Source organism: Callithrix jacchus, chromosome 18 (genome assembly GCF_049354715.1).
Source record: "Callithrix jacchus isolate 240 chromosome 18, calJac240_pri, whole genome shotgun sequence".
Classification (NCBI taxonomy): domain Eukaryota; kingdom Metazoa; phylum Chordata; class Mammalia; order Primates; family Cebidae; genus Callithrix; species Callithrix jacchus.
This window is the reverse complement of record NC_133519.1, coordinates 31,289,682-31,304,941: the sequence shown is the minus strand read 5'-3', so window position 1 is coordinate 31,304,941 and position 15,260 is coordinate 31,289,682. Positions and strand designations below refer to the sequence as shown.

At 44.4% G+C, this 15,260-nt stretch overlaps 1 protein-coding gene and 1 pseudogene across 3 annotated transcripts in view; both read left to right on the top strand.

Annotated features, from left to right (window-relative positions):
* Positions 1-2,421, top strand: part of FMO4 (flavin containing dimethylaniline monoxygenase 4) — a 42,148-nt gene extending 39,727 nt beyond the window's left edge. For all 3 annotated transcript variants that reach the window (XM_035279334.3, XM_008985038.6, XM_054247362.2), the window contains one exon: positions 1,447-2,421. In XM_035279334.3, the coding sequence (XP_035135225.1) occupies positions 1,447-1,867 (421 nt within the window). In that variant the 3' untranslated portion in view covers positions 1,868-2,421. The remainder of the gene's footprint in view (positions 1-1,446) is intronic.
* A 5,171-nt stretch (positions 2,422-7,592) lies between these two features.
* Positions 7,593-11,187, top strand: LOC100397106 (splicing factor, proline- and glutamine-rich pseudogene; annotated as a pseudogene).
* The last annotated feature ends 4,073 nt before the right edge of the window (positions 11,188-15,260 follow it).

Below are 15,260 nucleotides of genomic sequence, written 5' to 3'. Positions count from 1 at the left end.
ATGTCTAAAAATGAACTCTTGACCCCCTCCATCCCCCATCTGCCCTGTCAATAGGCTGATCTGAGACTTTTCCCCATCTCAGTTCATAGCTACTCATTCTAGTTGTTCAAAACCAAAGTCAGTCAAAAACCTTGGAATAATCATTTTCTCTTCTTTTTTTCTCACACCCCATATCAGCAAGTACTGTCAGCTCCTACTTGCCAAATAAATCCAGAATTCAGACACTTCTCACTACCCCTGCTACTATCACTCCAGACCAGACCACCAACATCTCTCATCAGGACACTTGCTGCCACCCCGTACCTGGTCTCCCTCCTTCCACTCTATTCTACAGTCTAGGCTTGTCACGGCATTAAGAATGAGCCACATCACATTGCCCTTCTACTCAAAAGCCTCCAGTTACTTCCTTTTTACTCCCAGAAGCCTCCCTACAGCCTCTGAGGCTCACAGCACACCCAACTATTTGTCTGCCCTCACCGCCTGCTGCTCTCCCATCTCATCTATGCTGCTTCAGGCACTCCAACCTCCTCCCTGTTCCTCAAACATACCAAGCATAAGCCCCTTAGAACCTTTACACTCACTCTTCTGTCTGCCTGGAATGTTCCACCAGACAGCTAAATATTCAAATATTGCCTCATAAGACAACTCTATATGTGACAGCAACCCACCCTGTCTGACCATTGCCTCTCCCCTTTACCCTCCATTCAATTTCTCAGAATGCCCATTATTACCACCTGATACATTAGGTATACTTAGTGGGGGTTTTCAATAATTTGTTCATTCCCCCCATCAGAATACAGGCTTTTTGACAGCAAGAACTTTATTTTGTTCATTATTGGATCTCCAGCACCTACAATGGTGCCTAGAATTCGATAGGCACTTAATGCTTATTTATTTATTTATTCGCTGGATGAATGAGTGATTGACACTGGGACATCATGAAAGTTTACTGACAGAAATAAGTAAATAAGTAAGTTAACTGATAGAAATAGGTATGAATAATGCCATCATATAAATATATAATATGCTCATATCTGTGGAAAGTTTAGTCCTTGTATACCAAGTATGGCCCTCTCAACTCATAATTCACACCAATAAAAAATATAGGTACAGATGATGCTTTCTGGTCATGTTCATTCATTCAACAGCTATTCTATTTGGACTAATCAGACATTATCCTCACATCAAATCCAAGAACCGAAAACATTACTTAAAGCTTCTCTTCCAACCGCCTCCTTTTGCCATGTCTAGTAAAATTAATTAGCTTCACAGATACCTTCTGTAGACAAACTCCTTAATTTTTTTCTTTCTAACATACAAAAACATTCCCAAACATGGTTTGATTCCAAAAAAATGTAACAAAATGGTGGGAGGAGGTCTGATAACTTGAGAAATGAAGGGCAGGGGTGATTAATGAAAAAACATCCATCTTTTTTTCCTTCTCAGAGATGTGATTAAAGACAGCAACAAAGACAAACTGGACTACATTGCCTACATGGATGGTATCGCTGCTTGCATAGGCGCAAAGCCCAGCATCCCACTTCTGTTCCTCAAGGATCCCAGACTAGCTTGGGAGGTTTTCTTTGGACCATGTACTCCTTACCAGTACCGCCTCATGGGCCCTGGAAAATGGGATGGAGCCAGAAATGCCATCCTGACCCAGTGGGACAGAACACTGAAACCTTTAAAAACTCGAATCGTGCCTGATTCCTCCAAGCCTGCTTCCATGTCACATTATTTAAAAACCTGGGGAGCACCTGTCCTACTTGCGTCTCTTCTACTTATCTGTAAATCTTCAGTTTTCTTGAAACTGGTGAGAGATAGACTACAGGACAGAATGTCCCCTTACCTAGTAAGTCTTTGGTGAGGATGAACCTGATTGGTTCTGAGGGCTGCACCAAGTTCTGCTAATTCTATCTCCAAATATCTTGTGCATTCCTCTTAAGCTCTCCATCACAACTGCTGTAAGCCAAATTCAGGTCTAGCCATCTCTTTTCTGAATTATTGCATTGTCTTCTTTATTTCAGCACCTTCTTTCTTGCCACCATTTCCAATGCATTTTTTAACCTGCTACCTCAGTGATTATTCTAAAATAATTATATGTGATCTTTAATTGTAGCTCCCATAATTCCCACGTCATGGGAGGTAATTGAATCATAGGAGCAGGTCTTCCCCCATACTGTTCTCATGGTAGTGAATAAATCTCATGAGATCTGATGGTTTTATAAATGAGAGTTCCCCTGCACAAGCTCTCTCATGTCTGCCACCATGTAAGATGTGTCTTTGTTCCTTCTTCGCCTTCCACCATGATTGTGAGGCCTCCCCAGTCATGTGGAATTGTGTGTCTGTTAAACCTCCTTTATAAATTACCCAGTCTCAAGTATGTCTAGCAGCATGAGAATAAACTAATACAATATGGTTTATTATTCTAAAGTAAATATATGATTTATAAATATACAGGAACCTCTGATTCTCATGAAGGTCCTGGTAGGAACAAAATGGCAATCAAATTAATTTGTAGAATTTTTTTTTTCTCTTAGAGACAGAATCTCACTCTGTCACCCAAACTGGAACACAGTGGTGCAATCATAGTTCACTGCAGGCTTGAAATCCTGGGCTCAAGCTATCCTCCAACCTCAAGCCCTCTGAGTAGCTGGGACCATGCCTGGCTAATTTTTTTTAAAGTTTTTTTGTAGAGATAGTGTCTTACTATTTTTTTTTTCTTTAAAAAAAAAAAAAAATCGGGATAGGTCTCGCTATGTTGCCCAGGCTAGTTTCAAGCTCCTGAGCTCAGTCATTCTGCCTCAGCCTCCCAAAGTGCTGGACTTATAGGCATGGGTTCAAACAATCCTCCCTCCTTCACCTCCCAAGTTGCTGGGATTACAGACATGTGCCACCATGCCTGCCTGGAAATTTTTTTTTTTTTGAGATGGAGTTTTGCTCTTGTTACCCAGGCTGGAGTGCAATGGCACGATCTCAGCTTACTGCAACCTCCGCCTCCTGGGTTCGAGCAATTCTCCTGCCTCAGCCTCCTGAGTAGCTGGGACTACAGGCAAACACCACCATGCCCAGCTAATTTTTGTATTTTTAGTAGAGATGGGGTTTCACCTTGTTGACCAGGATGGTCTCGATCTCTTGACCTCGTGATCCACCCGCCTCGGCCTCTCAAAGTGCTGGGATTATAGGCGTGAGCCACTGCGCCCGGCCTGGAAATTTTAATATAGAGATTATTTTAAAAGATATGGGCAGAGTGAAGGAAGATCATAAAGATAATGAAACACTCCCAGACTTGTAACAATCAGGTAACTTTACTATCCATAGACCTAATGAGGCAAGAAGAGAAAGCAATTTCTAAAGAGAGAAAGCAAGCACTGCATAGAGGGCCACCTAACAAGAGCAATGACCTCAGCTGAATGACAAAGGCAGGTGCATGATGGCTACAAAAGTAGAGATCTGGGGAAATAAATTATCTAATTTTACTCTTCCCTTTCTGATTCCTCGATAGTGCTCCCCAATGTCCAAACTCAAATGAAAGTCAGAAGGCAAGGTTGCCAACAGATTTTATTCACAGAGGTCAGGCTCCTAGGGCACAGAGCAGAGCAAAGATGATGGAAAGAATATAAGGAGAGGCACACAAAAGGGATCCAGTTTAAACATGCCTCCCATATAAAATCCTTCATTTTCTATCTTGATTAGATATAATAGTCCTTGGCTGGGCATAGTGGCTCACGCCTGTAATCCTAGCACTTTGGGTATCTGAGGCAGGTGGATCACTTGAGGTCAGGAGTTCAAGACCAGCCTGACCAACATGGTGAAACTTCGTCTCTACTAAAATCAGACAGTCGTGGTAGTGTGTACCTGTAATCCCAGCTACTCAGGAGGCTGAGGCAGGAGAATCACTTGAATCCAGGAGACAGAGGTTGCAGTAAGCTGAGATCACGTAACTGCACTCCAGCCTGGGTGACAGAGCAAGACTTTGTTTCAAAAAAAAAAGAAGAGATAATCGTCCAAATTCCTTAGCCTAACATAAAGGGCCCTTCATGATCTGAGTCCCTTTGCCCAGGTCAGCAGAATGCCTCTTATTTCAAATCCTCCCATCAGCACTACCAAACTATGAATGGGGTCACAACTCCTCCCTTTGTCATTGGCACACAGATCTATGCCATGCCTGACTGGTGAGCTCCTATTTATCTTTCAAGAGAGCTCAATGCTCTTATTCTGTACAGCCGTCCCTGAATCCCCAGAGCAGAAATGCTCACCCCTGTGTACCAGCGGTACCTTGTGTATGTTCTGGTGCTGCTCTTTTCTTACTATAGTATTGTTTTATTTTTGTCTGTCACCTAACAAATGGTGAGTCCCTGAAAGGAATCGTATCCTGTTCATCTGAAACACTGCCTGATACAAAGCATTGCTAAAGAACTATTTGATGACTTGACGATGGCTTTGCCGGCTGGCACTCTTTATTTACCCTCTTCTACCTACATTCCTCTCTTCCGCCAACATGGTATGTTACCTCAGCCTTGCAAACAAAGAAGAACAGTCCACCAACAGCTAATGTTAAAAGACAATCCATGTGGCAATTAGAAGAAATAGAACGATGCAGTCTAGTACTTGCACAGAAGCCAAGTACACTGGTTAGGAGCACTAACTTGAGAATAAGAACTCAACTCATTAGCTATGAAGTCTTGGCCATGTGACTCAGCCTCTCTAAGACTTAGGGTCCTCATCTGGAAAACAGTGGTTATAATAGTACCTACCTTACTGTGAACATTAGTGAGAAAATGCAGGGTGTTTGGTCCAGGTAAGTTAACTATAACAGCTGCAGAATCGGAGGACGTATTCTAGTCTCTGAATTAAAGGACTTGAAACTACTGCCAAATCCCGTTCCTTGTCGTGTAATCCCGAGGCATGCCCTTTGCTCTCCCTGGATTCTCTGGCAGCACTTTCCAGTTCCAGTTGCTTTTGTTGTTGCTGCCACTGCTACTGCTGCTGTTGATAAACAGACATATTTAATGATACATTGGTCTTCACAGAGATGACTACAGAGACTTTTACTCTATAATCCAGTAGTATACAACCATGCATCACAGACCAATTAGCCAGACGTAAAATAAACTAGCTTCTTTTTTTTTTTTTTTTTTTGAGACAGAGTTTCGCTCTTGTTTCCCAGGCTGGAGTGCAATGGCATGATCTCGGCTCACCGCAACCTCCGCCTCCTGGGTTCAGGCAATTCTCCTGCCTCAGCCTCCCGAGTAGCTGGGACTACAGGCACGCACCACCATGCCCAGCTAATTTTTGTATTTTTAGTAGAGATGGGGTTTCACCTTGTTGACCAGGATGGTCTCGATCTCTTGACCTTGTGATCCACCCGCCTCGGCCTCCCAAAGTGCTGGGATTATAGGCGTGAACCACTGCGCCCAGCCCAACAAACTAGCTTTTTACCACAACAACCCTATAAACATTGCAATTATTCTCTCCAAAATGAACCTAATCTTACATGAAAACACCTACTGCAGGGGAACCAGAAACCTAGCTATGTGGCCAAAACTAAAAACTAAAGGAAAAAATTGCAATTCACTGGTCAGTTGGTAAAAGCAAAGAAAATGCAGTGCCCTTCACTGTATTGCTTTGATGTTACTTGTGTTCTTTTTGTCCCTCTTCTTCAGCCCACCCATGTTAGTTTGTGGTAGGTTTGAATAAGCCATTCAGATCTTATTTACTTCTTTGGAGCTCACCATAGTGCTAATCTTCTTTTTCCCATCAGCAGCTCTTAACAGACACCAGTCTAAAGACTCAAAATCCACAGCAGAACCTTTCTTTAGAATGGGTTTGGTTCAACCATCAGACTTCTTCGAGGTGATATACATGCTACCTGGTGGCTGGCACTTCTGGAAGAGTCCGATCAGCTCCGTTAGGAACTGCTTGCTCTCCAGTAGCACCATCATGGTGACACAAGCTCAGCAATGTCTGCATAAGCCCCTAGCAGTTACAGCCTGAAGCTTCGCCTCTTGAGTCCCCATAGCCACGGCTGCTACCACCACCACCAGCACTCATGTTCCACCCGGATGGAAACTGCAGACTGTGAGGCAAACATTAGCAAAGTAGAAACTGTTCTCAAGTATTAGGAGTGAACCTCCTGGTATAACTAGTCGATGTGTCTAGGTTTTTGCTGACAACAACTTCCCAGTAGAAGCAATACCTAATTCTAAATCTTCAAAAACAACTAATGGTTTTGTTTAGTTGTCTTCTTAGAGAGGCTAAGTCACATGGCCAAGACTTCGTAGCTAACAAATTGAGTTCTCATTCTCAAGTTAGTGTTTTTAACCAGTGTACTTGGCTCTTGCGTGAATACTAGAGTGTATAGTTCTACTTCCTCTGATTGACCCATGGATTGTCATTTACTTATAACATTAGCTGTTGGTGGACTGTTCTTGTGTTTTTGGAAAGCTGAGGTAATTTATCATGTTGGCAGAAGACAAGAAACAAAAGACTTAACAGGAGCAATGTCGTATTTAAGCTATCTGTGTTCTTGAAGGAGAAAGCAGAACTGAGGGCCTAACAAAGGAGGCCCTGCTTTATTAGCTCATTATAACTTAAATCTATAAGGTTGCTGTTTTTAATTTGTATGGATTTTCAAGCCAGGCATGGTGGCTCACATCTGTAATCCCAGCACGTTGGGGGGCCAAATTTCTTGAGCTCAGAGTGAGCTCAGAGTTCGAGACCAGTCTTGGTAACATGATGAAACCCCGTCTGTACAAAAAATACACAAATTAACCAAGAGTGATGGGGCACACCTGTAGTCTCAGCTACTCAGAAAGCTGAAGTAAAAGGATGGCTTGAGCTCGGGAGCTGTAGGTTGCAGTGAGCTTTAATTGCACCACTGCACTCCAGCCTGGGTAACAGAGTGAGACCCTGTCTTAAAAAAAAAAAAAAATTGGATGATAAATCAAAGACTCACAGAAGTTAAGTAATTTGCCCTGGTACAAAAAGCAAGTAAGAGACGGAACATGAATCTGAACCCAAATATATGCAACCCTAAAGCCCAGGATGCCTCACTAGCTGCCTTGAGAGACAACTCCCCTATTTGCCTCTTACTACCTCAATTTGCTCGCATTGCAGCCCCAACCTGGATACCACCTCTTCCAGGAAGCCTTCTTCTCCCTTCCCACTCCTGCTCCCTCTGCACCACTGTACACCGTGAACAGCCTTCTAAATATTTTACTTATCACAGCTCATGACACAGTTCTCGAGGAAGAAAGGGTACAAGAAAAAGTCCACTGTACGTGAACCTATTTTAAATGAGAATCAAAACTTCTTAGTTAACAGTATGGGAAAAAATTAGCTTTGGTTAAAACTTCAACTTGAAAAATAAAACCAGAAATTAGGAAAATAGGTTTGTTTGCTTTACTGTTTATTTAACCAAGTTAGATTACAATTGGAACTATGTACCAATGGGAACTGCCTAATGGTCTGAGACAATTTACATGACAGCAAGGTAAAACGTTCTCCACTTCATACAACACATGTCTTTACTTCCCATTTGACTTTCAAAGCAAGATTATGGTTGTCCTTTTTTAAAAAATATTCGGTCTGTGTCATCCGCCATTTTGTGAGAAGCAAGGTGGCCTCCACGTTTCCTGAGCGTCTTCTTCGCTTCTGCCTCGACCGCCCCTTGACCACAGACATGTCTCGAGATCGGTTCCGGAGTCGCGGCGGTGGCATCGTGGCTTCCACAGGCGCGGGAGGAGGCGGCGGCCGCGGCGACCTCCAAGACTTCCGTTCCCGCCGCCCCGCGTGAGCCTTAACCAGAACCGCGGCCCGATGGGTCCCGGCCAGGGCCAGAGCGGTGCTAAGCCTCCGTCCGATCCCGCCACCGCATCCACACCAACAGCAGCAACAGGCACCGCCGCGGCCGCCGCCGCCGCAGCAGCCGCCGCCGTAGCCGCCGCCACCGCAGCAGCCGCCGCCGCAGAAGCCGCCACCGCAGCAGTCGCCGCCGCATCCACAGCCGCATCAAGCAGCAGCCGTCGCCGCCACCGGCGCAGGACTCTTCCAAGTCCGTGGTTGCTCAGGGACCCGGCCCCGCTCCCGGAGTAGGCAGCGCGTCGCCAGCCTCCAGCTCGGCCCCGCCCGCCACTCCGCCTACCTCGGGGACCCGGCAAGGGTCCCGGCCAGGCCCGACCCCGCCGCCCGCAGTCACCTCAGCCCACCTTCGGGACACCGCCACCCACCCCGCCCTGCCACACCTCCTCAGGCCGGAGGCCCGGGCCGGGGTCACCGGGCCTAAGCAGAGCCCAGGCCCGGGCAGTCCCAAGGGCGGCAAAATCCCTGGCAGCCCGAAGCCAGGTGGCTGTCCAGGCGTAAGCACTCTGGGAGACCACCCCAAGCCGCCGCAACGAGGCTGGGGGGAGCCCCGCGGGGGCCACCTGCATCACCTGCCCTACCACCAGCAGCACCACCAGGCTGCAGCCAGAAGAAGATCTCGGACTTGGAGACGTTTAAAGCCAACTTAACTCTCTTGAGGAGGCCTGGAGAGAAAACTTACACACAGCTATGTCAGTTGTTGGGAATCTACCTACTCATATCACAGAGGATGAATCAAAAGACTATTTGCTAAATATGGAGAACCAGGAGAAGTTTCTATCAACAAAGGCAAAAAGTTTGGATTTATTAAGCTTGAATCTAGAGCTTTGGTGAAATTGCCAAAGCTGAACTCAATGATACACCCATGAGAGGTAGACAGCTTCGAGTTTGCTTTGCCACACCTGCGGCTGCCCTTTCTGTTCCTAATCTTTCAACTTACATTTCCAATGAACTGTTGGAAGAAGCCTTTCGCCAGTTTGGTCCTATTGAAAGGGCGGCTGTTATCGTGGACAATTGTGGAAGCTCTACAGGGAAAGGCATTGTTGAATTTGCTTCTAAACCAGCAGCAATAAAGGCATTTGAACGACGCAGTGAAGATGTTTTCTTACTGACAACAACTCCTGGTCCAGTCATTGGAGAACCACGAGAACAACTGATGAAGATGGTCTTCCTGAAAACTTGCCCAGAAGAATCCAATGCATTAAAAGGAGAGAGAAACCCCTCCTCATTTTGCCCAGCATGGCACATTTGAGTACGAGTATTCTCAGTGATGGAAGTCTTTGGATGAAATGGAAAAACAGCAAAGGAAACAAGTTGAAAAAAACATGTAGGATGCAAAAGGCAGACTGGAAAGCGAAATGGAAGATGCCTATCATGAACATCAGGCAAACCTTTTGCACCAATATCTGATGAGACGACAGGAAAAAGTAAGACGTGTGGAAGAACTTCACAATCAAGAAATGCAGAAACGTAAAGAAATGCAATTGAGGCAAGAGAAGGAACGACATAGAGGAGAGTAAAAGATGATGATTCATCAACGTGAGATGAAAGAACAAATGAGGCACCAAAGAGAGGAAAGTTACAGCCCAATGTGCTACATGGATCCAAGAGAAAAAGACAGAAGAATGGGTGGTGGAGAAACAATGAACATGAGAAATCCCTGTGGTTCAGGAGGCCAGAAATTTCCACCTCTAGGTGGTGGTGGTGGCATAGGTTATGAATCTAATCCTGGAGTTCCACCAACAACCACGAGTGGTTCCATCATGGGAAGTGACATGCATAGTGAGCACGTTGGGCAGGGAGGTGTGGAGCCTGTGAGTGGACAGGGTCCTAGAGGAATGGGGCCTGGAACTCCAACAGGATATGGTAGAGGGAGAGAAGAGGCACAAACAGAAAAAATCCTGATTTTAGATGTGATATCTAGGCTTTCATTCCAGTTTGTTTTTGTCTTTTGTTTAGATACCAGTCTTTTAAATTCTTGCGTTTTAGTAAGAAAGCCACCTTTCTATGGATGTTAGCAGTTTGTTGACCTAGTATTTGTAAATGGTCTGTTTGGGCAGGTAAAATTATGTAATGCAGTGTTTGAAACAGGATGTTTTTTTTTCTTTTTATTTTATTTTTTCTTTTTTACTGTATAATGTCTCTCAAGTTATGGCAGGGTACTTTGTGCCACTGAATTTCCAAAGTGTACCAATTCCTTTTTACTGTGCTTCAAATAAACAGAAAAAAGTGCAATGGCACGATCTTGGCTCACCGCAACCTTCACCTCCTGGATTCAAGCAATTCTCCTGCCTCAGCCTCCTGAGTAGCTGGGATTACAGGCATGCACCACCATGCCCAGCTAATTTTTGTATTTTTAGTAGAGATGGGGTTTCACCTTGTTGACCAGGATGGTCTCGATCTCTTGACCTCGTGATCCACCCGCCTCGGCCTCCCAAAGTGCTGGGATTATAGGCATGAGCCACCGTGCCTGGCCACGAAAAATAGTTATTAAAAAATTACAGTTTTCATTGGTTTTGCCAAGTAACTCAAATTTTAATTCTTTTATATTTACATCATTCTCTTTTGAATTTCCTGTCTTGTCATTATGCTTGCCAATTCTATCTCATTCTTACATTTATTTTTTAGACAGTCTCACTCTATCACCAGGCTGGAGTGCAGTGGCACAATCCAGAGGTCACTGCAACCTCTGCCTCCTGGTTTCAAGCAATTCTCCTGCCTCAGCCTCCAGAGTAGTTGAGACTATAGGCATGCACCACCACACACGGCTAATTTTTTGTATTTTTAGTAGAGACAGGGTTTCACCATGTTGGCCAGGCTGGTCTCAATCTGTTGACCTCGTGATCCACCCGCCCCAGCCTCCCAAAGTGCTGGGATTACAGGCGTGAGCCACCATGCCCGGCACATCATTCTTATATTTCGTACATGGTTTAACTCTGCAAGATCTAGATTTGCCAATGGCTTGGCAGTTCTCCAGTATTACCGTCATCAACTTCATAACATTTTTCTTAGCTATAGGTGATATTGGTTGGCTGTATCCCCACCCAAATCTCATCTTGAATGGGAACTCCACAATTCTCACATGTTGTGGGAGGAACCCGGTAGGAGATGACTGGATTATGAGAGTGGGTCTTTCCTAGGCTGTTCTTGTGTTGATGAATGAGTATCACGAGACCTGATCGTTTTAAAAACAAGGTGTCCCTGTGCAAGCTTTCTTTGCCTGCTGCCATTCATGTGACTTGCTTCTTCTCACCTTTGGCCATGATTGTGAGGCCTCCCCAGCCTTGTGAGACATAAGTCCATTAAACCTCTTTCTTTTGTAAATTGCCCACTCTCAAGTATGTCTTTACCAACAGTGTGAAAGCGGAAGAATACAGCAGGATATGTAACTTTACTTTGCTGTTGATTTGCATTGTATGGTCTGCATTATCAATCATCATAGACTGACCGCAAATACATTTATGAAATATATTTATGGAAATGGTATCCAGAGTAGACTGTACTGTTGAAGAGTACTCTTGGATATCTGTTTGAGGAAAAATAAACTTAACCAAAGAAGCGAAAGACCTGTACACTGAAAACAACTAAATATTGATGAAAGAAATGAAGACACAAATAAATTGAAAGCTACCTGTGTTCATGAATTTAAAGAATAAATATTGTAAAAATATCCATACTAGTCAAAACAAACTAAAATTCAGTGTACTCCCTCCAATGACAATTTTTCATGAAAACAGAAAAAACAATTCTAAAATTCATATGGAATCACAAAAGACCCCAAGTAGCCAAAATAATCTTGAGAAAGAAAAACAAAGCTGGAGGCATCATGCTACCTGATCTTAAAATGTACTTACAAAGTTTGACATACAAGTCAATGAAACAAAAACATACATACAAGTCAATGAAAACAAAAAGCCCCCCAAAAAACAGACATACTAGTCAATGAAACACCTGGATCCATTTAGATTAAGCAAATTTACTGAGGCTCCAGAAGAAGGTCTTCAGGGCTCAGATCTTAGTTATAGATTAAAAGAAGTTAATCAATTATGTCTTTAGATGAATGCACCCTTACACGTAAACATATAACTTAGAAGGTATATAAGCTCTGAAAAACCTTGTAATTTTGAGTTGGTCTGGCAATAATTTCCAGGCCTTCTCCTAAATAAAAACTCTTCCTCCCCAGTTCACCTGCATCTTAACAGCAGCCCGACCGTCAGTTTGATCTGGGAATAACAGGAAGCAGAAAGATTGAGTGGTTTTGTTGTGACCTATCACAAAATTAGTATCAGTACTGTGATGGTTATCCATTTTTTTTTTTTTTTTTTTTTCCAAGACAGGGTCTCACTCTGTCACCCAGGCCAGAGTGCAGTGGTGCAATCTCAGCAGCTCACTGCTACAACTTCTGCCCCCTGAGTTCAGGTGATTCTCGTGCCTCAGCCTCCCGAGTAGCTGGGACTATAGGCACATGCCACCACGCCAGGCTAATTTTTGTATTTTTAGTAGAGACAGGGTTTCACCATGTTGGCAGGCCGGTCTTGAACTGTTAACAAGGGCCAGAGACACACCTATAGGTGATAAGACTGGTAACAAGCCAGTGTCTTTATAGAACACTTAATTTCTGAAAATGTCGCATAACATTCGGGCTCACCTGGTATTTTAACACAGTGTTTCACTTCGGCATGGTCTGTTCTTAAGTGACTAAAGAACTCCTGAGTCCTCTATTTGTGCTGTTGTCCATAAAAGAAAATGGGGGTGAGAAATGATGAAATAGCTCCGTCCAAAGAGTTAAAGCAAAATAGAGTTGCACAAAACTAAACTCAAATTAAGTGGATGTTGATGTTTTGGTGCTCTAAAATTGCTCCAGGCCGGCGCAGTGGCTCACGCCTGTAATCCCAGCACTTTGGGAGGCCGAGGCAGGTGGATCACGAGGTCAGGAGTACAAGACCAGAGTGGCCAACATGGTGAAACCCCATCTCTACTAAAAAATACAAAAATTAGCTGGGCATGGTGGCTCATGCCTATAATCCCAGCTACATGGGAGGCTGAGGTAGGAGAACTGTTTAAACTGGGACCCAGGAGGTGGAGATTGCAGTGAGCCGAGATTGCGCAACTGCACTCCCGCCTGGGCTACAGTGCGAGACTCCATCTCAAAAATAAATAAATAAAATAAAATATAAAAATAAATTTCTCCAAAACATTCTTTGTAAAACATGCATACTCTTTAAGGGTATTTATTAGCTGTGGACCTTGGACAAGTGATTTAACCATTCTGCGCTTCTGGCTGCCCCCCCACCCCCAGCAGAATCGTGTTATCCGTAAATTGAAGTAATAATGATACCTTCTTCCAAAGGATGTGATAAGGATTAAATGACTAAAGTGCTTAGAACAGTACAGAGTGGAGCATGAAGGACGTGTGTACTAGGTATTGTTACTGTTATAGAGAAAAAAGAAAACAGGATCTTGTCACACAACCAGGATAATTTAGGCACAGGGGCACACTGTAAGGTGAGTAGGGCAGGGTTTATTGGGTGAAAAGGGAAAAAAAGGGGGGAAGAATAGGAATTCCAGCAAAGCGAGAGAGAGTCCTGCTAGCAGGTGTGCCGCCTCACAGATTGAATCCCAGATCACCACACAGAACAGGAGAGACCAGGATCCTCCCCAGTGCAAATAGTGAGAACTTCCCGAGGCTCCTCCCAGTCTGCAGATGGTCATTATTCAGAAGGAATCAGTTGGGAAAGGGTGGACTTCATCCAGACCAGCAGTCCATTTTTTCAAGCCTTCAGATTGTTTTAGGCTTGAAAGAGGGGTTTCACTGGGAGACTCTTGGCTGCCTCCTGTCTCTGTCATACTGTGTCCATCCTGAAGAGTCATCAATAAAACAGAGATGGGCAAGAGATGATGACTTTATTTAAAAAAAAAAAAAAGAGAGAAAGAAAAACGTCTCCACACCCCCACCCCCACTCCCCGCCCCCCACCACCACCACAAAAGCTTCCAACAGCTATGGCTAAAACTGAGAACAGAGACCCCTCTTTAATGCCTGTAGGTTCCCTCCCTTCTCCCCCAGCATGAAAATAAAGGAAACTCTTGAATTCCTTCAAGGGAAATTCCAGGCATATTGGCCCTAGGAAGTAAGTGAACAGCTTGTTAAGCAAGAAGATAACAGTAGCTTAAAACAATAGCCAAGGAAGTTAAGAGTCAGATGTTTTGCTCTCTATAGAAACTAAAGATAACATCTTAACATATGGCCCTGAATTGTTTGTGGAGACCCAGATCCCCACCAAATGAATCTGCTGGCACACAGAGCTCAGCTAAGGGGGAACCAAGGACTGAACTCTGATGGTTGTTCTTCTGACTCTCTTTCCTGAGGGGCCTGAGGCAGGTCACACCCACAAGTTAGAGCTAACATTCTTGTCTGCTGATCTCAAACTTTTGGACAAAGCTTAACCTCTTTAACCACTGGCAGATCAGAAAGTCTTCGAATCCAGTCTGGGTGCGGTGTGTCACGCCTGTAATCCCAGTGCTTTGGGAAGCCAAAGCGATAAGATCCCTTGAAGCCAGGTGATCGAGACCATCCTGATAAACATAGCAAGACTCCGTCTCTACAGAAAATTTAAAAATTAGCCAGGCATGGTGGTGCTTGCTTGTAGTCTCAGCTACTTGGGAATCTAAGGAGGGAGAATCAGTCTAGCTACGGTGGCTCAAGCCTGTAATCCCAGCACTTTGGGAGATCTAGGTGGGCAGATCACTTAAGGTCAGGAGTTTGAAACCAGCCTAGCCAACGTGGTGAAACTCCATCTCTACTAAAAATACAAAACTTAGCTGGGTGTGGAGGTGGGCATCTGTAAGCCCAGCTACTAGGGAGACTGAGGCAGGAGAATTGCTTGAACCCAGGAGGCAGAGGTTGCAGTGAGCTGAGATCACGCCATTGCACTCCAGCCTGGGCGACAAGAGTGAAACTCCATTTCAAAAAATAAATAAAAAATAAGGTGGGAGGAACACTAGAGCCCAGAAATTCAAGATTACAGTGAGCTATGATCACACTACTGCACGCCAGCCTGAGCAACAAAGCAAGACCCTGTCTCAAAAACAAAACAAAACCAAACCCTGCCCATACAGGATGTTAGTGACACATTGTTAGGGACCATAGGTTTTTAGGCTCCCATGTAACAGAAGTTGACAGGAGGTCAAGCAAGTTTCCAAGATGCAGCTTTGTTAGCGACTTATGCTCAAACACAAAGGGAAACAGCACTGGAGGGAGGAGTTCTCCAGCTGGCTCCCAAGGACAGGTCTTTTTTGGTGTTTTAAGAAGGGTGACATGAATAAACATGAGGTAGACAAACGTCATTACATGTGTGGGGTAGAGCACAGAGTGTGCAGGCACAGTGAGAAATCAGTA